General features: G+C 40.0%; 1 protein-coding gene across 3 annotated transcripts in view; it reads right to left on the reverse strand.

The window, feature by feature from the left end:
- rasgrf2a (Ras protein-specific guanine nucleotide-releasing factor 2a) overlaps positions 1–24698 on the reverse strand; it is a 32265-nt gene extending 7567 nt beyond the window's left edge. For 2 of the 3 annotated variants that reach the window (XM_068706396.1, XM_068706398.1), the window contains exons 1-18: positions 24285–24698; positions 12072–12178; positions 10105–10252; positions 8447–8790; positions 8281–8360; positions 7929–8122; positions 7304–7413; positions 7111–7229; positions 5867–6030; positions 5672–5738; positions 4933–5069; positions 4765–4847; positions 3561–3809; positions 2993–3085; positions 2499–2908; positions 824–949; positions 636–725; positions 256–362 (exon numbers count right to left, since the gene is read on the reverse strand). In XM_068706396.1, the coding sequence (XP_068562497.1) occupies positions 256–362; positions 636–725; positions 824–949; positions 2499–2908; positions 2993–3085; positions 3561–3809; positions 4765–4847; positions 4933–5069; positions 5672–5738; positions 5867–6030; positions 7111–7229; positions 7304–7413; positions 7929–8122; positions 8281–8360; positions 8447–8790; positions 10105–10252; positions 12072–12178; positions 24285–24563 (2907 nt within the window). In that variant the 5' untranslated portion in view covers positions 24564–24698. The remainder of the gene's footprint in view (positions 1–255; positions 363–635; positions 726–823; positions 950–2498; positions 2909–2992; positions 3086–3560; positions 3810–4764; positions 4848–4932; positions 5070–5671; positions 5739–5866; positions 6031–7110; positions 7230–7303; positions 7414–7928; positions 8123–8280; positions 8361–8446; positions 8791–10104; positions 10253–12071; positions 12179–24284) is intronic. The other variant, XM_068706397.1, reaches the window with a different exon arrangement.
- Between the last annotated feature and the right edge of the window lie 1628 nt (positions 24699–26326).

The raw sequence follows: 26326 nt of genomic DNA on the forward strand, positions 1-26326 counted from the left end.
CATCCAGGTACCAAAATAGCATCTTATATAATATTAAAAGAAAACAATAGTCCTTTTCGTGTCCCCCGAGGGGGGAGGAGGCTGACCTTTCTTCATGCTTCCTGGTGGGAGAAAAAGACCCACAGAGAGACAACAGAGTCCTTCAGGTGGACTCAGAGGCTCCTCTCCGGGTGTGTAAAGACTTGTTGTTGTGGACAGAAGGGAGGTGATCCAGCTGATCAGGTCTAATATGATTTAAAGAGGTGCAGGACTCACCTGTGAGTGCTTGGAGACCCAGTGTCGCAGCACATTGAGGACTCGGTTGGTCGCAGCTCTCCGGATGATGAATTCTTTGTCACAGACTTTGTCAGAATTAGTAAAACCTGAGAGGAAAGAAAAATAAATTTAAGATTAGGACAAATATTTTAAATCACAAACGGTTTATTGACAAGTACTTTTGCACAAAAGTCCTGCATTTATAATTTAATTAACGTAAATCAGAAGTAGAAGTACAATATTTACCTCTGGGATGTAGTGGAGTAGAAGTATAAAGTAGCATAAAATTGTACTAAAGTACTTGAGTACTTGTACTCTCCACCATCAGTTCCCTCCCTTAAGTCGTGGGTCTTTTGACCTTCTTGACTTGCCGTACTCACCCTGGGAGCTGCCGTGTCCGGCGGCAGCGGTGGCGATCGCAAACGCTGAAGCCGGCGACATCGTGCAGCGAGAGTTCTCCCCCGGTGAGACTGCAAGGAACCAGAGACATTATTAAATATATATATATATATATATATATAAAAATATCCATAAGTGTACTTGTGTGTGTGTTTGTAGCATGTCATACCTCCCGACTGTCTGTAGCGGAGATGCCTCGGCGTTGACGGTGAGCGGCAGGGAGACATGTCGCCCGGCTCGCTGCTGGCTGGTGATTCAGGGAAGAACTTGTCCAGAGAAACCGACTCCAGGACAGCTGTTAGAAAGAAAAGAGACATCAAACATGATGCAAGAAGATTCCTGCTTTCTTATTCTTTTACTTCTTTCTGTGAGGTTTGCTGGTCAGCCAGTGATGGAGGAAGTATTCAGCTCATTAACTGAAGTAAAAGTACCACTACCCTCACTTTGAAAATACTTCACTAGTCTTGCATGAAAACTGTTCCTTTAGTAAACATATGTAATCAGTAAAATGTAGTTGTTAAAACGTAGATAGTGGTGTACTCAAATTATACTTAAAGTTACTATGAGGAACTTTCATTTTGTGCTGATTCTGTTGGTCCCTGTGGACTAAAGTGGTAGTGTCTCTGAGCACCAGACTCCCTTTAGAAAATCTCTCATTTTACTGCAGCAGGGTCTGACAGTCTGCCCCTCTCAGTCCTGGTTCTGGTTCTCCCGTGCCTCCCTTCCCTCCAGCGGGTCCAGCAATACATCCTGGGTCTCCAGCAGCTGGTGTCGGTGTTGGCTCCCAGAGAGGAGAAGCTCTGCTCCTGGAGGAGGAGGAGGATACGCTGTTGCTGCTGCTGCCGGGAGCTGAGCTCTCCTCCTCGCTCCGGATCTGGGTCTGTCCACGGTGGACCGGTCTCTGCTGGAGGATCTGGTTCTGTCCACGGTGGACCAGTCTCTGCTGGAGTTTGAGCTGAAGGAGGTTCTGGTGAACCTGCATGATTTCATCTGGTTTCACCAGAATCCAACCCGGTGGCACCGATGACGAGCATTAAGAATAACTCTATAGAAATAGAACATCTCTCTGATGGTCTCTTTACTGATGGAGGTCTGATAAAGGATTAGGACTACACTGAGACTGGTTCATATAGAGGATCAGGACTAAACTGAGACTGGTTCAGGACCAGGTAAAGGTTCCTCACAGTAACTGTAAGTACAGTACTTTAACAGATTTCACCACTGGATCCATCAAACTCTCTTCACTGGAAAAACTGTTCAGGTGCACGTTTAGACATTTAGATTCAATTCATTTTAATAATCAATGTCCCTAAATTTGCCATATAAGGCTGCCTGTAAAATATAAAAAACACCACATGTATTTGTTACAAAAGATAGACTAAAAATACTTCATCTGGATAAAAATAATCTGCATTATAACCTTTGAGAGAGCATGACTGTTCATGTGCATCTTTGGTCTTTTGGGTCTTGAGCGGTTGTTATTTTGTTATTGGAGCGCTCTCTATTTCACCCCGTTAATAAGTCTTTCTCCACAAAAGAGCTTGTTTTTGTTTGTCTCCTCATTCTCTCTCTTCAGAGACTTTCTGACCTGACGCTGTTTTTATAGTGAACAAGCTGTTGGCTGGAGCCAGATGGTGATCCGACAGCACGATTACGCCTCCGTTGGGTAACGGTGACCCATTTATGTCTCTCGTTCCCTCGAGTGTGGGTCAGCGACGTGTCGGATTCAAGTATGATATTAGGAAATAAAAGAAATCATGCAGAACTTGGTGGAACGAGAGCTACCTGACTGGTTTACTCGTGTTTTATAATATAATTTGCTTTTGTGCTCCGGCTGTACACACCCCTGCGGATGCTGCGCCTCAGCTTCCCACAGAAGGCGTCGATGCGAGGCAGCTCCCCGCTGACGTCCTCCCCGGCAGCTGGGCTCGGCTCTGGGGAGCCGGGACCGCGGCTGAGGTCCAGGGGGGCCTTGGTGGAGGTGGGCGAAGGAGAGGGGATGGAGGGGCTGTGGCTGGAGGTGGGGGAGCTGGCTGCAGAGGAGGTGGGGGTGGTGGAGAGGTCCAGGGCTCCGGCTTTCCCACCGATGGGGGAACTGAGCGAGAGCTTGCGGCAGTGGACAGGGGAGGAGGTGCGGGAGGGGATGGTGAGAGGCGGTGGGGAGGAAAACTTGCGGCACAGCCTCGGGGATTTGTTATTCAGGGGGTCGGTCCCCCACGAGCCCTGGTTGGTGGCAAAGAAGAGCTCCAGAGACCTGAGAAGAAGAAGAAGAAGAGTTGATGTGTCGATCTGCCTCTGATCAGCTTACTACACTCGAACTCTTTACTTTTGTATTTACTTGGACTGATCCAGAGCGAGCTGTGTGATCTTCAGACTGTAGTCAGGACAGAGGGACATGATGGACAGACGATCACATGAATGTTGCTCGATCCTGGGCCAGTGACAGTGACAGTGACAGTGACAGTAAGGAGGAGGAGGAGGAGGAAGGCAGGGTGATGGATGAAGAAAGGAAGAACAAAAGAACACGAGGAGATGGAAAGATGAAGTGAATGTTTCATGAGACGAGAGGGATGAACACTTGAAAACACATTAAGATGAGACACAACAGGTGATAAAACATTTAACTGATAGATATTAACATGAGTGGTGTAAAGGACCACTGTGAATCTGTGATCCGTACAGACCTGGATCACAGATCCACGCATGTGAAACGTGGATTAATCACACAGTTTATCGTTAACCATCAGAGTGTAAATAAAGTTTTCCTGACGATGGTTCTCCTCCAGTATTCAGTAGAACATGTGTTTCTAGTCTCTGATCTCTGATAATGTCACATTGTGAACAACCAATCAGTGTTTAAACCACTCAGTTACATTCTAGCACTGTCAGAACTTATTGACTCATACCGGACAGGTATGGAGGTAAACGGCTTCTTGTAGATGTCGGCCAGCTTGTCGATGACCACGGCCGCCGTGGTGAAGATCCTGTACGTGTGCAGGAAGGTGTTGAGGAAGTCGATGGAGAGGAACCGCAGGTCCGTCAGCCGCTCCAGGAGGCGCTCCACGCTGGCGTACCGGATCTGAGGGACCTTGCAGGAGTTGAGCGTCTTGCTGAAGCAAATGTCGACGTCGTCTTTATGCAGTCGGGCGTCAGATCTCAAGGAACCAAAAAAAAAGAAAAAAGTAAACCAACAATGCGTTAATCTGTCTCTTAATACTTATATTTGAAGTTTCCTAGAACAGCTGGTCACTGTAGTTTTTAAATCAAACAAAAAAGAGGAAATAGTCCATTTGTTTGGCACTATTTTCAGTGGCAGATTAATCCATATTTGGTGCTCTTGTGAGTATTGATGTGTTTTTTAATGGAGCTCTATGAGAGGCTGTGATACTCACACAATACTTGTAAGTCAAAATGTGTACCGTTATTAGTTTTGGTCTTTACACAGGATTTATTCACACTAAGAAACATATAGAATACTAACAGAATTATCCCTTAAGAATAACAGTAGTTGCTGAAATAATACAGTAAATAATAATTAAAGTGAGTAGTTTGGCTGAAATTAAAACTTTAATTTAATTTTTTTTAATTTTTAGTACCCAACTCTCCTTGAGAGGAAGGATATCAAATATCAGAGGTATCTTTTAAATAGTCATAATAAAATACTAAAATGTATAGTAGTATATATACAGTTTCTATTATTACATTATAAAAACACATTCTAAGTTACTTATTAAACAGACAATTTAATAACAGCAATTTTAAACGTATTCTAATATTTTTTGTTTGTTTCAGATTCTATTGTAATTTTTCATATTTTTTTATTTTAAATTATGTCTTTACACTACTGCACTGTGGTTTTTGGTATACACTAATCACCAAGTCACATTCCTTGTACGTGCAAACATATTTAGCAATAAACAGTTTCTGATTTGTTTGTTTGCAGGAACATTTCCCTCAATATTCAGTCACATTGCTGTTACCGTATGCTGACGATGTTGCCGTATATGTTATAAACAGTATATGACGATGAGCCAAAATTATCAGCCAACAATTATCTCCACTGCTACAATGTAAAACTTTCTGAAACCATCAGATATGCTCGTTTCTTACTTGATCATGTGCGGCACAGAAACTTTTGAGTTCTCCTCGAACACGCTGGTCATCAGGCCGTTACATCGGATATTATCAATACACTGAAACGAGAGATTCGGTGACACTTTTCAGTTCTCTTTAATCACAGAGAGATCTTTAACAGCTTTAAGAAACAGTCAGGCCCACCTGGCTGATGTCGCTGGTCCAGGCAGCCTTTTCCTGGCGAGAAGGAGCCAATAGGACGACAGAGAAGGACTGACCGTCCGGAGGCTCCACCACGATCTTGAACTCCAAGTGGTTGAAGCCTTGACCTGCTGCGTTGTCTACAAGTGTGAACAGGTGATCCACGCCTCAGTTAACAGCAAATGTTGACGTTAAGCAAAGAGACATGATAATCAGGGGTGTAACAATATGTGTATTGGTATTAGCCATCATTTCGGTACACTGTATGTCTACTACCATACCCTGCTTTATGGTCTGTTTGACTCTAAATGGACCATAATTTACTAAATAAACATCATGCTGTATTGAAGAAGACTTGAAACTAGAGATTGAGACCATAAACTCATGTTTACAATGTTTACTGAGGTAATAAATCAAGAGAGAAGTAGAGTCATTTTCTCATAGACTTCTATACAACCAGAGGGGTCGCCCCCTGATGGACACTAGAGAGAATGCAAGTTTAACACTTGAAGCATTGGCTTCCTCCCACTGCAGATTCAGACCGTAAAGTAACTAATGCTATCGAGTATCGCTGCTTTTATGCATCCACATGTGATCGTAGACGATCAAGAATAACTATCAACAGGTCAAAGTTGTTGTTTTTTCGCATTTTCTTTGTTTTCCATATTGTACCAAAAACGTACCGCACCGTGACTCCTGTATACCGTTACACCCCTAATGAATGAGTTCAGAAGATACTCACAGTCCTCATCACTGGCTTCTAGTTCTTCAATGAGAGTGCACTCTATCAGAGACAATGTGCCTCCTTGCTGTTGGGGGAGAAAAAAGATGCAAACAACATCTGATTAGTTTCTAAATGCCACCTTGCTAGAAAGTCTTAGAAGAGTTTTAGAATGCATTTGGATAAAATATATCTGTGGACAGGTTGAGGTTGAACCTTCAGCAGATGAAGCTTCCCTCCAGATGTTCGTGTACAGATGAGGAAGTGCTTGGTGAACAGGAAACACTGTCGCTCTCCTTCCTTCCTCAGGGAAAGGGAGCCCAGGCGGACCTTGCTGAGCATCCCCCGCTCGCTGCTGGACGGCAGCTGGATGAGGGAGCCTGTTTAGTGTCGGGGGGGTCCCAAATGTCTGTTAATTGATGTCTGTTAATTGACAAGCAATTGCTGTTTTTCAAAGCCAGTCTCTGATGTTGTCATATTACCCAACATGAGTTAACTGACACCTCAAAGCTCTTGTTTTAGAGGCAACAAGAGAAAACAAGACCTACTTTCACCTGCAAGTAACATCAGAAACCAGTACGGCCAGTGTTTCCCCTTTCTTTGTGTCTTTTTACCCTCTGAACCCCAAAATCCGACGGCAGGATTGAAAAGCACATTTTCTTTTAACAATGGGCAACAAAAAAAAAGTCCACTCCACTTGGCAGTGCCCTCAACTAGAGAGGTTTTGGCATGCGACACCCTATCCAGGAGATTTGTTTACCGGGTAATTTACTAAATCCAACCTTAAAAATAGCCACGCGATAAAGCTCACAGATATCCTGCTGGCTGTTGCTAAAACAATGTATTGTGTTAAAATGGAAATCAGACGTCTCTCTCTCTCTCTCTCTCTCTCAACTGGAATGTGGCTCTCTGAAATGTATAGTTGTATACCATTACAGAAAATAACTTAATAAAACAATAATATAAACAAAACAAAAAAATAAAAAAACAACATTTTATTGAATTTAAGTTTGAGTCGTTTGTTGTCTTGTTGACTTTGTCCTGTTATTTATTATTTAATGGCTGCGTGACATGTGTGAATTTGTATTTTTTAGCTGACCAGAGAATATTTGGTGAAGATGGATTGGTGTTCTCCATGAAGTTTGCTGGAGGTTATGTTATGTAGCCCAGACTCCATTTAAAAAACAACCTTTTAAATCTTACGTTGCTTGTCAGCAACATGCTTTAACAGTGAAGGATTTTCTATTTAAATAAATTCTGTCCAGTGATCTAATTTATGCCGATGTGAAGAGTGGCTCATGTGGATTTCCAAAAGTGGCAATTATGTAGTAATAAATATTTGGAAACTCTAAAGTGTTAAATTTGTATTTTGCCAACATGTTGCATTTGCAAGAAAAGTGAACGTTGACATAATGAACTATGTCAACGTTCATATAGTTCATACAGTATAAGAACCTCACCTTGTCTGACGAAGGTCTGACTGGTGTCCAACAGGATGTCACAGCCCTCTACGATCATCCGCTCTATGGCCAGATTCTTCCTGATGTTCTCGGTGTCGCTCACCTCATCGTGCATCATCCTGACGACACCAACAATCATCATTATCATCGCCATCTGTGACGACACATATCTGAGAAATGTGCACACACTCACTTCGACAGCTCCTCCAGTTTGGATTTGGCGAACTCCAGACTCTTGCGCTCCACGTGCTCATGAGGTGTGTGAGCCAGCAGCTCGTGAAGAGTGATGATGTACCGAGGAATCTGAAAAACACAACGTCACATGTCTGGAAATACCTTTTTAAACACTGGTTAATTTGTTTTTATTTATTTATTTCATAGGGACAGAGCACGTTAATGAACCTCAATATAAAATACTAGATGTATTAGCAAGAAGGCTACTTTACAGGCATGTAACTAAAAATAAGACGTTACAGAAGTATTCAGATCCTTTACTTCAGTAAAAGTACTAAAACCACTCTGTGAAAATACTCCACTACAAGTAAAATTTCTGTATTCAAATCTTTACTTTCATAAAAGTTTCCAAAAACGTACTTAAATAGTACAATATTTACTTCTGAGATATAGTACAGTAAAAAGTACAAAATGTACCTCTGAGATGTAGTACAGTAAAAAGTACAATATGTACCTCTGAGATGTAGTGGAGTAAGAAGTACAATATGTACCTCTGAGATGTAGTGGAGTAAGAAGTACAATATGTACCTCTGAGATGTAGTAGACTAAGTACTTGGGTGGATGTACTGGGCCATGTGTACTACCTGGAACATGGGATAAGTGAGGAACGTCTCCAGCATTCGTCCCTCACACGCTGCGTTGGACTCGTACTGTTTCAGCAGCTTGTCAAAGTCTCGGTTCTGCTTACAGTTGGCCAGAACCTGCAGACTGTACTGGTGGTTACGAACAAACTCCTGGTAGATGTTCAGCATCGGCAGCAGGATGTCGAACAGGTCGGCTGGTGAGTGAGCAAAGAAAACACAACAATGTTTACTGAGGTAATAAATCAAGAGAAAAGTAGAGTAATTTTCTCATAGACTTCTATACAACCAGAGGAGTCGCCCCCTGATGGACACTAGAGAGAATGCAGCTTTAACACACTTCTGCAGCACTCACCCAGGACTAGCGTGGGCCAGTTGGCGATCCGAGCTTTGAGACCCTGATGGAAGATCTCGTGCAGGAACATGATGGTCTCACTGGAGAGGGAGAGACATTCTTACTGTTAACTATAAACTAGAAGGTAAAAGAATCGTTATCCAAAATAAAATAGAAAAGGAGATACCTGTTGAGGAACACGGTGCTGACGTCATCGTGGCTGATGGGAGGCTTCTTGGAGCTGGCCGCCATGCGGAGCGGCCGCAGGAAGCAGTTGACCAGGATGGAGAGCTGGTGGACATACTCCGTCTCCGCCTCCACCATGTTGAAGACAATCTGGTTCCTCTTCCTCATGCTCTCGGCATGCGGTGAGCTGATGTAGTCCTGGACGATGATCTTCCACTTCCTTCTGCACAGCCAGCCGCGCATGAAGCTTTGCACCTTTTTGATCTTCTTGATGTCGGGGTCTTCCTCCTCTTGGTTGTTCTGGCAAGGCAGCATCCTCTCCTTGGTTTTGTTCACCACAACGATCTGCCACAACACACCAGGTTAAAATATTCACAAAACCACTTCGGAGGTAAAACAAACAAACAAATATCTGTTTCTAAAAGTGACTCCACAATAATAAACTCATCTCATCTCATCTTCGACCGCTTATCTGGGATCGGGTCGTGGGGGCAACAGCTCCAGCAGGGGACCCCAAACTTCCCTTTCCCGGGCCACATCAGCCAGCTCTGACTGGGGGATCCCGAGGCGCTCCCAGGCCAGGTTGGAGATATAGTCCCTCCACCTGGTCCTGGGCCTCCCTCGGGGTCTCCTCCCAGCTGGTCGTGCCTGGAACACCTCCCTAGGGAGGCGTCCAGGTGGCATCCTCACCAGATGCCCGAACCACCTCAACTGGCTCCTTTCCACGCAAAGGAGCAGCGGCTCTACTCCGAGTCCCTCACGGATGACCGAACTTCTCACCCTATCTCTAAGGGAGATGCCAGCCACCCTCCTGAGGAAACCCATTTCGGCCACTTGTACCCGCGATCTAATTCTTTCGGTCATGACCCAGTCCACATGACCATAGGTGAGGGTAGGAACGAAGATTATACTGTACTGATTATAAGGTAATACTGTATTTTTCAGTGGTGGAATACAACTAAGTACATTTACTCAAGTACTGCACTTCAATACAATTTTGAATTATTTCTACTTTGTATTGAATATTTCCATCTTCTGCTACTTTATAACTTCTACTACAGTAGATCTCAGATATAATTATTGTACGTTTTACCGCACTATAATTATTTAATACTTTTAGTTATTACTTACTGTTTACATTAAAAACACATGGTATGAAGCAGTAATACTGATCTACCTAGTAGTACTCAAAGAAACTAAAAATAGCTCCACATTGACAAACTACAACATGAAAATGCTCTTACATGTATTTGCTAGTAATTAAAAAAACTAAATATAATATAATATGAAATGAGCAGTTCTGCATAACGAGTACTCATAATGAGGCTGCATCCTCTCCTTGGTTTTGTTTACTACGACAATCTGCCACGACATACCGACACAGAGGTTCAAATATTAATGAAACCACCTCAGAGGTTTGAAAACAACAAATATCTCTTTGCATGATGAGGAAGTAACGGTCTCAGAATCGCTGCAGCCCTGCTGTGCTTTCATTTAACACACACACACACACACACACACACACACACACACTCTCCAAACTCAAGTGTTTTCCCATCATGCCAGAGGCGTTTGCATGCTTTGATCTGCATCTCTGAGTGCATGCATGTGTGTTTATGTATGCATGCGCACGCAGATGTGCAACGCGCTCATGCATACCTCGGCTTTGAGCCTCTCGATCTCGGTGTCCTGGTCCTCCAGCTGAGTGCGGAGCTGATTGGCTGCGGTCTTCTCCGTCTCCATGATCTGGACCAGGTGGATGTACTTCTGCATCAGGATCTCACGCTCGATGATGATGTCGGAGTAACTGAAAGGGAGCAAATATTGTACTTTTTAAAAAATATATAGACTATTAATATGTATTTTCTTGCATTTTGCCACAAAAATCCAAGGTTTTTCACAAGCCATTCACTCCATTTCCCTGCCAATACCTGGAACAATCATTACCATCCTATAAGCTTCTTATAGAATGGAAATGTTGTTCACTGCTCCAGTAAATAGGACGAGCCTTGGATACGACTTGGCAACAGGAAATATTTCTAGTCTGCTTCTATTTTTTGTAATAAAAGCATAATTATATAATATTGTATAATAATAAAAGTGTGAAAGGAGCCGTTCTGCATAATGAGTACTTGATACTTTACCCATAATTTAATACTTTTACTGTTTTGGGGTATTTTTCAGTGGCAAGTACAAGGCTATGTCAAAATAGTACTTAAGAACTTGAATATTTCCATTTTCTGCTACTTTATACTTCTACTCCACTACATTTCAGAGGGAAGTTGTTGTTGCAGTACTACTACTAATCTACCCAGTAGTACACAAATGCTAAAATTGGTTACACATTGATGAACTACAACATGAAAATACTTTGAATTTATTGGTGATAAAAACAGAATATGACATTATATATAAATACAAATATGAAAGGAACTGTTCTGCATAATGAGTACTTTTACTTTTGATACTTTCATTTTGCTTTAAAATTCAGGACTTTTACTTGTAATGGAGTATTTTTAGACCATGGTACTTTCTACGTTTACTTGAATAATTATCAGACAATATGCGTTTATAAAGTAACATGAATAAAGAAAAGCTTCACGTTTCCCGCTGAATGTTCAGATAATGATAACAAACAGAGGAATGGAGGTCGAGCGGCGAGATCAAGTCTGTGACGTAACTAGAGGAGCAATACAGCACCAGTGTGACCTAAATGTGAACCGCTGCGAGCAGAACACGTCCATGTTCTCACACACACACACACACACACACACACACACACACACACACACACACACACACACTTTATGCCAATTGTGCATCAGCACAATAAGCGGCAGAAAACAGTTTTTTAACACCTTAAATCATGAAAAGTAATAAATTACTTTGAGTTGAATATCTAATTCATTAAATGTTAGAACATGACAATGGTGGAGGAAGTATTCAGATCCTTTACTATCAATACCACAACGTTAAAAATACTCCTTTACAAGTTAAAGTAAAATAAAAAAGTACTCGACTAAAATGTCTCTTGTGACATTATTAGATTAATACTGAAGCATCAATGTTACAGCAGAATGTCACTGTTATTTTAACTACTTTATATACAGGCAGCTGGTTTAGTCCAGTGGTTCCAAACCTTGGGGTTGGGACCCCTCCAAAGGGTCACCAGATAAATCTGAGGGGTCGAGAGACGATTTATGGAACAAGAAGAAGAAGAAGAAGAAGAAGAAGAAGAAGAAGAAGAAGAAGAAGAAGAAGAAACTAAGTTCTGATACAGAACCAAACGGGAACCATTAATTTAATCTTTAACAATGAGTTAAAGTTTTTTTTATGTAAAATCTTAAATCTGAGAAGTAACTAGTAACTAAAGATGTCAGAGGAATATAATGAAGTAACTACAACTACATCCATCTCTGTCCAAAATGTCATCACTTCATCAGATGGACAACCCGAAAAGACAACACCTCCATCCACACCTGTCCCTGTCGCAGAGGAGTTAAAAGTACGACATTTCCCTCTGAAATGTAGTGAGGTAGAAGTATAAAGTAGCATAATAATCAAGCAAAGTACAAGTACCTCAGACTTGTACTTAAGTACAGTACTTTGGTAAATGGACTCCGTACCTGGCCTGCTGGATGCAATCCACCCACTCGTTGCAGTCCGACTCTTCCTCTGTCCGCAGCTCCAAAGGTTTCTGTCCATCGTGGCCAAAAATCACCAGGAAGTAGTGCTGCGGTGGAGAAAACAGACGAAACATCAGTTCACAGGAAAACGGTACCACTGGTCCTCTGGTACAATACGTCTGAATAGGTCAGAACCACAGACTGTATATAAGAAGCCTCAAGTTCGGCGATTTCGCCATCGCCATGTTTTTTTTTTTGCAACCAGTGAACAGGAAGTGGCCATATTTGGACTGAGGTGGAGTGACATAGAGATGCCTTATACGTCTCTGTTAGAGACCTGCCAATCACCGTGTAGCCCCGCCACTAAATCATACCCTGCTTTATGGTCTGTTTGACTCTAAATGGACCATAATTTACTAAATGAACATCATGCTGTACTGAAGAAGACTTGAAACTAGAGATTGAGACCATAAACTCATGTTTACAATGTTTACTGAGGTAATAAATCATGAGAGAAGTAGAGTCATTTTCTCATAGACTTCTATACAACCAGAGGAGTCGCCCCCTGATGGACACTAGAGAGAATGCAGCTTTAACACATGAAGCTTTGACTTCATTCGTCAGGACTGGAGGTTGCATTCTGACTACAATATCATGTTGTTTTTTAATTTCTAATTTTGGATACTGTGTATAGTTTTGATCATCAAAAGACTATTTTTGGAAAATAGGGAAGTAATTGTGACCGACTATTCCAGTATTAATAAAACCATAAATCAGAGGGATTTCACCTCTTTACACACAATGATTTATTTAATAGTCGTACATTTTATAAACACCATCACATCTGATGTAAATAAAGAGCCGAGGACAAACTTAGCAGCAGAGTTTTAGAGCTATAGAACTTTTATCCATCATCTCTTTACCTTCCAGTAAGGACACTTCCAGTATTCAGAAGTCATTCCCATTTTGCATTCAACAAAACCACAAGCAGTGACTCACAGGGGCTCATCAGTACACATGAACATTAACTTAAATAGTGCTCATAATACAAAGTGAGGAGCCACAGCACTCTAGTAGTCAGAACTGATACCTATTCCAACGCTAAGTGCAATTTAAACATTTCAATCAGGCGTTCTTATGAGGACTGTGAGGATCGAAGCTTCCTGTTGCAGCAGTAATGCATTAAAACGCTGCAGTAACTCGATCCTTGCAGATTTTGCCCGTGCACAGATGAAGACACCCATAACTTTGGTGCATTGTTATTCAAATTGTTCAGTGACAACAAGCAACAAAGATGCAATGTTCCTGTCAGCTGTCATTTTAAGACAGCTGAAGTCCAAACTTTAAAGAAGACGTCTCCAGACATCTAAGGGACTACGTTTGCATGCACACTCGTATTATACATGACAATATTCTGAATTTGATATGGTTCATGTAAACATATATTTACTTTATATTTGTCAGCATTAAATGCCGAATTATCTCTGACCATCTCCTGTTTGCAGTGCACCCTTAGACGTACACACAACTGTCACAGGATTACTTACTCAAGTTCTGTAGCGTCTGTTTCTATTATCTATAAGAAGATTTATGTTTATTCTCGATGCATATCATGAGATAATGACATCCTTCGGGAAGTGTTTGTCACACTGAATTATGTCAGAATGTTTCATGTATGAATGTTAACAGTGTGACAGGGTTATGACTGAGAGGGAGTGTGATTTTAAACTCAAATTCACTTCACGCAGTATCTCTGCACCCAGTTCAACTCTCCATCATCGGCTTTGTCTGTTAAATTACCGCCGAGCACAGCGAATAATTCATTCCTCACCTCCCCCTTGTGATGTTAATCCACTGAATGGAGCTTTGGTCTGATTATCAGGCTACTTTATTATTAACTGCAGAGGATTACGCTGCTCAGGAGACTTAGAGACGAACGAGAAAGGTTTTTATACGGAACCGAAGATCAAAGCTTTGGCTGGAATTATAACAAATATGTGATTTGATTCAGGAAAACGTATAACTGATCAGGAGGTGTTGCATCATGAAATTATGATGATGATGAGTTATAGAGGATAACCATAGATCGTCCTGCCGCTCTGTCTGAACTCATCAACGTTAGAGCTCCTCCAGCCGATCAACGATCTGATTAAGTGACTTACAGTAGAAAAAAAAAAAAAAAAGTGATGAGTCGTTGCTCAGTAAAACAGATAAAGATAACGTTGAGAAACGCGACAACCTTCCTGACAAATATGAAGGCATCACAGGAACACAAGCTCACACAAAAATATCAACATTTTGTCAATTTTAAGGGGAAAAAAAATCAAGTTTAGGGTTAGAAATTATGTAAAATATCTGACTTCTTGTCTGGTGGAATCGTAAACAAAACTAAAACTCAGATTTCTAAATGTCTGCGAGACAGAAGACGTGTTTAATATTGGAGCGTGCGTTGACATAAACACCGATGAGGATATCTGCATCACAAACCTCACACAACGTTCAATGAAACTGTCTTAAATATACGATGCAAAACTACGATTATGTTTTAATACATTTGTCAGCTGTGACTGTGACGATATTTAGGCTCATTCAGTCATTTAAAAATCATCCTTCCAGTTTGTTTTCAACCTGCTTACCCAAAGATACAAGGACGTTTTTAATCAGGTTATTCATTATTTATAAACTACATGTATGCAAATGTAAATGTGTTCATGCATGAGTCCGTTCCTCAGGCCTGAACCTTTTGAACCGACCGATTCATAATGACCGAGTCATTAGGAGTTGTGTTTTATAGGAGTTACATAAGAAGGTAGGAAGCTGAGTTAGCTGAGGTTGTATTTTTATTTTGTTTGATTATAAATGCAGGTAAGATTTTATAATAACAGTTATTTATTTAGCAACAACAACAACAAACCCACCCGGTCTCACGTTCCTCTTTTTCTGCTGCACCTCACACAATGTTTGACCGCACCTCAAGCGTCTGATCCAAAATGAAATAAGCACAGACTTCATATTATAATTCTTTAATCACCACAATCTAAAGAGAAAAGTAAACACAAACACATGAATTCATATTTATTCCTGATGAACCGCAGATTCATGAGCATGAAAAGAGTCTTTAAAACGTATGACTTGTAATAAAAGTTATATGGAGGATATATATAGTATAAATACACTTAATTTTAAATGTTGCACAACAAATATTCTGCTGATAAAGAGCTTTTTTTTCTGTGTTTGTGCTTATTGAAACAAGGCAGCTGCATCTTTTTTTACTCCATTGTAACATCGGACAGTATATCAGACTCTGAGGCAGAAAGTAGGCCTGTATAGTAATGATGCAACGATAAGCGGTGAGAGACACTTGCTAGCGTGTGCCGGACCAGAGAGAGGCTTAAGGGCTTGTTTGTGTGTGTGTGTGTGTGTGTGTGTGTGTGTGTGTGTGTGTGTGTGTCGGGGGGGGGGTTACATAACCATCAGGGCTCGTTCAGCTCCTCGCATTGCTAATGCAGCTTCCACGGCCACAATCCTGCTTTAAGCTGCAGGATAACAATGAGAGAGAGACAGAGGGAGCTTTAAGCCCTGCACTCAGCATCACTACGTCCAGTCACAAACATCATCAGCTCATCTGTCTGCCGTGCACAGACACAAACGTCTCAGTGTTTGAGACTCAGCATCACCCGTAACACAACGAGACCTGCAGGTTCTGTGTTTGAATCACACCGATGTAGAACTGGTGGAGTATTGTGTTGTGTGTCTCAAAGCCTGATATCTCTTCTTCCTCTGTAACAGAGCTCCATTACATGCAACATATTAATTCAATGTCTGAAGAATGTGCAAAGTAGTCTGAAGAATGTGTTGTAAATGACTAAAAATGTGTAAAAAATATGTGAAAAATTACAAAGAAATGTGTAAAAAACGTGAAAAATGACTACAAATGTGTAAAGAAAATGTGAAAAATGACTTAAATCTGTAAAAAAGATGTGAAAAATGAAAAAAACAAATGTGTGGAAAACGTTTAACAAAGCCAGATATCTCTTCTTCTTCTGTAATAGAACTCCGTTACATGTGACATGTTCCTCCAATGGCCAAAAAATTAAAGAATAAAATGAATAAAACGTTCGAAAATTGCATCGAAAGCATCTGAAAAATGTGTAAAAGATACTTGAAAAATATCAGAAAAATCTCCCAAAAATGCATTAAAAATGTGGAAAATGTTTGAAAATTATCAAAAAAATACTTGTAAAATGTCCACAAATGCGTAAAAAATGTGTGTTTGTTATAAACTACAGTGACCAGCTGTTATTATATTTTATAATATACAATTAAATTGTGACCAGTTTTTATAGATTTACGTCATCAGTAGAAACCAGTAGACTTGGTGCTGAGTAGGCAGATTGGAAAAGACAGATGGACACATTGTTAGTTTAGGACTTTTCTAGACATTTGTAGATTAAGAAAAACATATTCCTAAATTGCACTTTATTGATCTTCTATAGAGGAGACAGTTCAAGTATATTTCCTAGTTTGCAAAATTTCCGATCTTTTCCTGTACTGTACATGGAATAAGGTTCAGATCGATCAGAAAGGAACGGGTTATTCTTAAAATAATGTTAACAAAGTCACTGATGCAAAAACAAACAGGGTTTGGGACATTCCCACACCTGGACCTTCTCTCCCAGAAATCAATGTGGCTCGTTGTTTGGAAGGTTTTTTTACATGTCGTATTACACCCAGAGATCCACTCAGTGCGGTTCAAAGGTGGGCTGCAAATAGCTCAGATACCAGCGGTGTGTAATGGAGTCTGTGTGCGCTTGTGTTGACTTGGTATTCAGACAGTGACTGCAGGCTAAAGGACCGGCAAGGATGCTATTCTTAGCTCCAGCACAGCAGCCTCCCAGAGCACCGCCACATGTTAGCTACCAACACAGACAGCAGGGTCCTGCTTTAACATCCAATTTAGTGTGATTCAACATGTTAAATCTTTGCTTTTTATTTCTACAACTGCAAGAGCAAAGCTGACCGACATGTACATATAATCAGAAAATACTTATTTTTTTATCCATCTTAAAATCTAATCTTAAACATCATCATAGTCTTTGTCCTGTTGTCTACAGAAGCATTAGCATAATACCCTTCAAAATAAAAGCACCAATTCAGTTTAATTTAGTTTTAAATTAACAGACTTCTAAACTTACTTTACTCCGGAACAGAATAAAATACTGAATATTTGGATACTACGTTAAAATAAAGTTCCTCTAATCAATATTTTGACATTAACATTAGTTCCCCTGAGCTCTCTGAAGCGGTTTATTGTCTTTCAGCTCATTGTTTGGGTTTTTGCGAGCCGCAACTTTACCGCTTTGGTTTAATCTCACCTCTCTCATCGTATGAAGTTGATGCACTTGCATTATTCTTGTATTTAAATGTGGATTGTATGGTTGAATGCTCTTATTGTAAATCACTTTGGATTAAAGTGTCAACTAAATAAATGTAATGTTATGTAATTTGTTTTGGCAGCAGCTGTTTTGAGCTTAAAAAAAAAAGGTTGTAAAAAAACACTTTCCACGACCTGAGCAGCAAACAGCACACGACTCCGTCAGAGACTATCTGGTGAACATAGTGGAGCATTCAGAAGCTAATGAGACGGATGTTTCCCTCAGGAGGTGGTGGAGACCAAAAACGGAGCTAAAAGAGAGAATATCGGACTTTCATGACCAGAAAAACGATTCAAAGTGAATTGCTAATGTTGCTCGGCGTCTGCTGCATATAACGAGCGACTTTAGGAGGTGCTGATGTGTAAATGTTGTGTTTACAGCTTTCTCTGCTGCAGTTTTAAGTTTGACGTCTGACACAGAGATCAAAACTTCCAGCAAGGTTACATTTGTTGATATATAATCTTCAAATTGATCATAAAATATTCTCTGTTACCTAAACTCTGCTTGTTCAGCCTGGTTCCCCTAAAAAACTATATTTTGAGGGAAACTTATTTTCTCCTGGTTAACGTTTGTTTTTAACGAATCACAAATACATTTCTAATCAAAGTTTGCAGAACTTGTCCGGACATGGATGGATGAGTCAAACAAAGACAGCACGCCGCTGTTTGTGTTACGTTTAAAACACGACATCAACTCCGTGTGGACAGAGCAGATTTGAACAAGCATGATAAGTATAAGCCTCACCGACGCCATCGCTGCCACATCAGAGCGTTCATGTCTGAGGATGACGAAGTAAAACAAGTAGTACACAATTCTTTTCCCTTATAAACTACAAATCAGGAAGTCGTCACTCTCTGTAAAGCAACCAACTCAGCACGTTAATGCACAAAAACAATCAGTCATTCAATGAGTCACATGAGCCTTTAGCTTCTAATGTTTCCAGTAAATCAGAGCCGTGAATCGTATCCTCACTCACTGTTGTTCCTGTTTAACTCATCTGAGACTAATCCTATTAAGGTGGATGTTACAAACATGGTGTTCAGTGGGTAAACAGTAGCTGTGAGGAACCACATAGAAACTAATGTAAAGCGATAACGTCTACATGTGCATAAATACTTTCTAGGTATTTCTGTGTATTAAAGTTATTCATTGTGTCTTGCACATACAAGTGTTCAGTCCACATGGACTAATAATAAAAATACACCAACAATATATATCTGCAGAGGTGAAACAATCGTCTGACTAGAACAAGATACTGCCGATATACAGGATCACAAACAAACAAACAAAGTCTTCTCTTAAGCAAACTAATAAAAGCTGACACAAAAAACACAACTCAAGTCTTTTTCAATCAAGAACTCCTTAAGAGTGACTTAAATGATCATATAATGATGAATGTGGTGTGTTCTTCTTATTATACAGTATTCAGACAAGCAAAACAACACGACAACAACTAATATGTATGCAAGCAAACAAAACAGCCATAATATTATAGAACTTATGCCTTAAGTACATTTGCTCAAGCACAATTTGGTGGTATGTATATGGTAGTATATCCATTTTTACTTCTTTAAAACTTCCTTTCTACTACATTTTAGACGGAAATGTTTTACTTCACTATGTTTATTTACTTAATTTTACTTTAGGGCTGTACTGAATGTCATTTTTTTTTAAATGTAATATTTTGACATACATATACATATATATATATATATATATATATATATATATACACACACACACACACACACACACACACACACATATATACAGTATATCCTCAATTTGATTAAAGTGATTTATTTATTCAGTCTTTTTAATTGTATTTATTTATTATTTTACTTTGATACTCAGCAAGTACATTTTGCTGGAAACACTTGTGTACTTTTACTCCACTAGAATTTTGAATGTAGGACTCTTTTACAGCGTAAAAAATAAACATTGAAGTACTACTTCCTCTACTGTCTACTTATTGTGAAATCACCACTGAATTTATAACATTAGAATACATAACTGTGAACTGTGAGCAACTAGTGACTAGTTTTATTTGAGCAACTTAAATATTGTTTTTTGAACATTTGATACTTTAATCTAAATTCTTAAACTCTAAAAAACTGTTTTTTTTAACTTGCAAAGTGGAATTGGAATGAAGTAAGCTAAAATAGATAAATGTAAAGTATTTCAGTGTTGTAGATTTTAACCATCAATTATTAAGTAGTTGATAAACTTTTATTTTTAGGTTAAAACTATTAAACTTGTATTTGCTTCAATGACTAACAGTTCCTCTTAATGAATAAAGTAGTTAAAGTTGAGGTGCAAATAAAATGGTAAAAGTAACTTTGTTGACTTCACAACAAAGCAGCAGATTTGTTCCATTGATCAAAGTCATGTGAATGAACAACAGTATTGTGAGCAGCCACAGATACAGATGAATAATTAATGATGCATCTGTGAAGAGAGTGGACATCAAATGAGCCGAGTTCATCAGTTGTAGCGGAGTGCTTTGAGGCCGTCTGATGTTTTGTAATGTTGCTCCAACAGAAGCTGCTTTAGACTCAGACTTCAGGAGATCAAACGACGGTCTGTGTTACTTCAGTCTGGATGTTTGATGACTTTCATTTCACAACATATTATATTACAAAGTCACCAATTTAAAATATGCTCGGAATCTCTTACTATTAATTAATTATTAATTCATTTTTACTTTAATATTATTATCATGAGTATTATTATTTATGTCGTCATTGAACTTACTTATTATTATTATCATGATTCATTTACTCATTTATTTTTAGTAAACTATTTACCTTTTTGAAATATTTTGTTCTCATTAATATCATTTATTAATTTAGTTATTCAACTTCCTTATCAACATTATTATTTTTATTAAATTATTATTAAATTAAATTTTCTTTACTTTTCTATTTTTTTCCCTTAACATTATTATAAGCAATATTTCTCATTATTTATTTATGTAGTTATCAACCTTCTTTATCAACATTATTATTATTACTTATGTATGTATTTCTCTCCTCTGACACACCTGCACAGTCTTTATTTATATTTAAATATCTTTCGTACATGAGCACAAAAACTCCCACGAACAAAAACAACTAAAGCTCTGAATCATAACGTCTGTTTTATGCGTCGTGTCTTAATGACTTTATATTTCGTTACACCATTTTCTGTCTAGTTTGTAACCTTTGTGTCACACTGACAACACTTTATTTTTGTCTGGAAACTTCACACAGTGTTCTGATGTGTTTCAGACTAAACGATCATTTCATGTGTACAACTGCTACTCAAACTTTTATCGTCTCTCTCTGTGACGACTTGTCACTCTCACCAGAACAACTGTAAACACTTCTGACTGAAGACAACCGGATGTTGTCTAACGGTACTTCACCCTCAGTCTTATGAGCAGACTATTAGAGAGGGTGTCGACTCTGCCGTCTGGTTTCCCAGTGGCCGCCCTCACAGCAGTGAGCAGCAGTAAACACCACAGAGCAGGCAGACAGCCCCCCCGTGGCTCTAATGCCAAGCTGTCTCACTGCATCGTCACTCTCCTCTTCCACCGTCTTCATCTTTAGTTTGTGTGACAGACAAACGCTACGAGAGAGAGACAGTTCGTTGGTAAAGAAGAGCAGAAGATTAAGAGACGACGTGTGTCTGCATGAAACAGAAACAGATCATTATCATGATTTTGTCAACAAGATAAAACTACCGTCGCCATAAACGTATTCTAAGATATGCCGGCGTGGACGGATTTGTGAGCTGGACACAGGCCCAGGGGTCTCTGGGTGAGAGCCTCTGTTACTGCAAACAGTTCTGGGTGGGCAGTCACAAGCAGACGCAAAAAACGACCAAAAAGAGACGCAAAGTGAGTACAAAGAGATGCAAAACTACCACAGAGAGGCAAAAAGAGACAAAAAACAACCAAAGCGAGACTTACCATGACTACAAAGAGATGCACATGGACTGCTCAGTGAAAGCGTGCACGCTTCAGTGTAACTAACAGATGACACAGTTGCATCCTGTAATGAGTCCTTTATGTCTGACAACAGGACCACAGGTGATCTGTGAGACAAACATCAACATTCCATCTCTAGCAAAGAGGAAGGAAAGAGTTCTTTAAAACAGAAAACTATGATATTTATGCATATTCAGCAGCCTGAAAGTCAAGTTTCTGCTTAAAGTTACAGATATTATTATGTCGTTTGGTTTTTGGTGGTTAAAGCTTCTTCTCCTGATTGTCTTTTTAATAAAGCAACATGAGTCACAGGCAGCTTGTGTCCAACAGACAGGTTACCTGCGTATCGATGAGAAGATTAGATGTGACAGATTTAATCCAGTTTGTATTAAAAACTGAAATAAACTGTATCCATGAAGGATGTGAGTGTGGAGAAGAAAATGAGCTTTTATAGTTTAGAAAACGACGACTCGTCTACGTGACGGCTGATGATGATGATGATGAAACATCTTCAGACTCGACAGGAATATGGGTCATTTAAAATTAGCTTCACACAACAAATATGTTCATCAGATCTAATTCTGTTCAGAGTTAAATCATCAATAGCATCAGGCTCTTCATGTCGACGGGACATTCTGGTGATTTTTAACAGTACGGGGTGGAATGATGATGGGACGTGTGCAGCAAACTGTCCCGTTAATATCTTCTACTGTAAAACATAGACGTTTAAACAAAACATGGAGGATCAAGTGGACCTCGAGTTCAGAGATGAAAACACAAGTCAGCAAACAGAAGCTAAATAGTTCCAGCTTCTCGTATCATTATAGGCATATGTATTTCTGTAGATTGAGAATTGATTGTTTGTACTAAAGAGAAACGGGAGTGAGAATGAAATATAAAGATTTAAAGGACAGGACTTGGGAGGACATCTACACGAAGGTAGGAACTCTCTTCTCTGGACAGAATTTGACTGGAAGATAATAAAAAAAGAGATATTTCAGGACTCTATTGATAGTTCTAACATGTGATAAAAGTTCAGTATTGGCTTTATGTTAATCTTATAAAAGAGTAATGAAAGTTGCCGTCCCGATGGACCCTGTGTCGTTTTTAAAACCTCAGAATGAAAATGGGAAAAGACCAAAGAGATATAAACGATTAATCGAATATTAACCACCATCAATTAAAGGAACACGATCGACTGCGATGTTGACGTTTACAATTACAATTTAAAATCAAGCGCTTCCTAAAGTAACAGCTGGCCACCAGGGGGCGATCCAGATGTTTAGGGTCCAGATGTTTAGGTTCCAGATGTTTAGGGTCCAGATGTTTAGGTTCCAGATGTTTAGGGTCCAGATGTTTAGGTTCCAGATGTTTAGGATCCAGATGTTTAGAGCTGTAACGCCACGTGTGAAAAACGTCCCTGAATGTCATGAAGTAGAAGAGCGATGAACTCTATATTACTTGTTTTGCTCGTCTACACAAAACTGCACTGAATTCATTATTTTTAAGTCTTATTTTGATGCAAATATGAAATAGTTAATTAGCATGAATGCAGCAAAACATGGACGTGAAAGCAGTGCTTTCTTTATTTACATCTTAAAGTGCAAATGAAATTATTTTGTCACTAAACTTCAATGAATAATGGCGATAGATAATCATGATCTCATACAGTGTTTCATGTTACCGACATTGAAATTTAGATATACTTTAAATAAATTGTAAAGACGTAACCAAGGACTCTGTGTGTGATCGAAACTAAATGATTAATCGAGAGAATCATCGGCACTGAAAACAATCGTTGCTCTGCTAGTTGAGATTATTCTGTACTCATCCGGAAGTCGAGAACGCTCAAGAGGAGATGTTCTTGTTTTGTCCGTCAAAGAGTCCAAAAACCAGACTGACTGACAGAGATTCACTATCAACTGTTCACATTTGAGAACGTTTGGCTTTTTCTTTCTCTTTTAAAAGTGTCAGAAGTGATTCTGCTGAAAAACTATCTTCTGTTCAAAATAAATGTTGAAACCAACAGTTTTAAAGCAGCAGGTATTTTAAGTTGACATTCATTTTTTTAGAGTTTGAATCTTTCTAATCAATGGATTGTTTACGTTATTGATTCATCTATTTTCCTGATTAATCGCTTCATTTATCGTCTTTAAAACGTCAGAAAATAGTTCCATCACGTCAAGACATTCAATTTAAAACGACATAAAACTGAAAAGCAGCAAAATCTCACAACTTTTACCTTAAAATAATGAATTAATCAATTATCAAAATGTTTTATTTTTCTGTCAATACTGGAGACCATTTCTGGATCTACACATCTGTGAATACACTGAGCATGTTTTAACTGTATTTCCATATCAAATAGAGACAAGCTGAGAGAGAATGATGGGACAGTACCTCATCTAAGTCTGTGCACAAAAACATGTCACTTTACAAGTAAACAGACTTATAATAGTTGTATTTATTACATTAGTCTACTTTGAATGTTCTATAAAAACATGCTGAGTGATTATTAAAGGAACACGTTTCATTTTGTTGTTTTTAGGATTCCTGGCAGCTTCATTCTTTGTTAAAATGACTAAATTAAGTCAGAGGTATAGCTGAGTTTGTGCTAAAAAGATCATAATACTATTAATGTTGAGTACAGAGAGATTAAAAAGGCCAAAATACAAAAATTGATGCATAAAAAAGTGAAAAAAAAAAAATGGAGCAAAATGAAAGAGAACATTACATTTCCAGCAGCAGCCTCGTTAACTGGTCTGACTGGGTCTCTCACTGATCCCGGTGCAGTTCAGTGGGACTCACCTGCTGTTTCTCCAGGGGCTCCTTGCTGATGGCGGAGACCTTGGGCGCAGGTGCCCGCTCGCACGTGCACCCCTCCAGCAGGTATATCCCGGAGGGCCTCGCGCTCTGGTCGTTCTCGAAGTAGAAGAGCACGTTCTGGTGGAGGGCGAAGAACTTCTCGGTCCAGCGGCTGTTCTCCGTGGTCTTCTTGCTCAGGAAGCCGCGCTTGGAGCCCTCTTTACGCGCGACCACCGACAGATAGAGCGCGTGGCCCTCGTTGTACCGCACGCCCTTCTGCATTGTAATCTATTTTTTTAAGTCCGTTTTGTTTCGGTGCTTCAACTTCAAACGGTAACCCGAGGCATCACATCACATCTCCCGGGAGGTTTCACGAGAACTAATCCGGGCTTAGCATGGTGGGAAAAGTTGGAGAGTCCGCGGCGCGCGGCGCACATCACCCTCGCGAGCACACGTTACACGGGGGGTTTTCCACGTCACGCAGAGCCGCGGGAGACACCTCACGACGCCTCCATGCTCCCAACTTTTATCTCAGGAGTTGTGCCGTTACGAGCGTTCTGTCGCGCGCTGCGGCGCAGAAAACCAAAATAGACGCAAAGAGAACAGACGGCGAAAACAGAATCACGACGGAGATCAGCGGTAATCGGCTTTGACACCAACTTAAAGAGACAGGTCGCTGCAGCCCGGGCGTCGCGCGCTGCCGTCTGCCTGGTTTACGCCTGTCAAGGAGGAGCGCACACGCGCCCGGGAACGCCCTTCAGAGCGCAGGTGCGCATGGAGCGCGTGAAGGCGTGCCAAACGTTTAGGGTTGATTTCACAGTAGCTGCGCTCCAAATCGCTATTTTTTTTATACATGTAGTACACACAGCAGCTGCCCTTTCAAAATACATACTGTTACATGCATGGATGTACAAATACCTCAAAACATTTAGATTTAGGATCATTAAGATGCATCAACGTCTTTGTGCGTAAATTCATCTTTTTAATTTACAATTGAAAAAACAGTTCTTAAATAACTATGATTTTAGACAAATGATGGTGCTGTTTCAGACATGTTTTCTCACACACACACACACACACACGCACGCGCGCGCGCGAGAAAGGTGGACAAAAGCAGAAGTTTCTATTTCTGTAAACTGGTGATATGCTTCAGAGAGAAACCGTTCATCCAGGCTGAACGCACAAACAGATGTTGTAGTGCTTTAGTAGATTGTGTGTGTGTGTGTGTGTGTGTGTGTGTGTGTGTGTGTGTGTGTGTGTGTGTGTGTGTGTGTGTGTGTGTGTGTGTGTGTAAATGAGCCAGATGTTATGCGTGTGTGTATATTTGTGTGTTTTTGAGCTAAGCTGCCAGAGTTGGCCTTTCACTTGTGTTCACTGTGCATGATGTGTGTGTGTGTGTTAGTTTGTGTGTGTGTGTTAGTTTGTCTGTGTGTGTGTGTGTGTGTGTGTGTGTGTGTGTGTGTGTGTGTGTGTGTGTGTGTGTGTGTGTGTGAAGAAAAAAAAAGATGGCAACTGTCAAAAACCAAGATAGAATATATAATGATAGAATAGTCACAGATTTAATACTTTAACTTTTTACAGATTTTTCTTGTATACTTTTACAGAAGGAATATTTTAATGCAGGACTTAACTTGTAACGGAGTATTTTCACCATGTGATATTTGTATTTTTAGTACAGGGTCTGAATACTTCTTCCATCACTTCCTGTTGAGGTTTTATTTGATGGAGTGATGAACAGACAGAGTTTCTCAGTTCAGCAGATTGGCTGCCGCCCACAACAGCAGGATGATCAAACCCACGCTGGTGCAGATCTGTTCCCACTGGGCTGCTAAAACAGGACCGCCAGGTAAGGGACCGCCAGGTAAGGGACCAGTAGGTAAGGGACCAGTAGGTAAGGGACTGCCAGGTAAGGGACCGCACGCCGACTCCTGTAATCCACCTTCATCCTGAGACGCTTCTGCACATGCTCAGACCAAAGGAAGCAGGTTGAGGGAAAGACCAGAAGATCAGGTCTGTTTGGATGTATGAGGAGGTTTTTGCAGTTT

Source organism: Cebidichthys violaceus, unplaced genomic scaffold (genome assembly GCF_023349555.1).
Source record: "Cebidichthys violaceus isolate CVI_PGR_0920_01 unplaced genomic scaffold, fCebVio1.0.p SCAF_12, whole genome shotgun sequence".
Lineage (NCBI taxonomy): Eukaryota > Metazoa > Chordata > Actinopteri > Perciformes > Stichaeidae > Cebidichthys > Cebidichthys violaceus.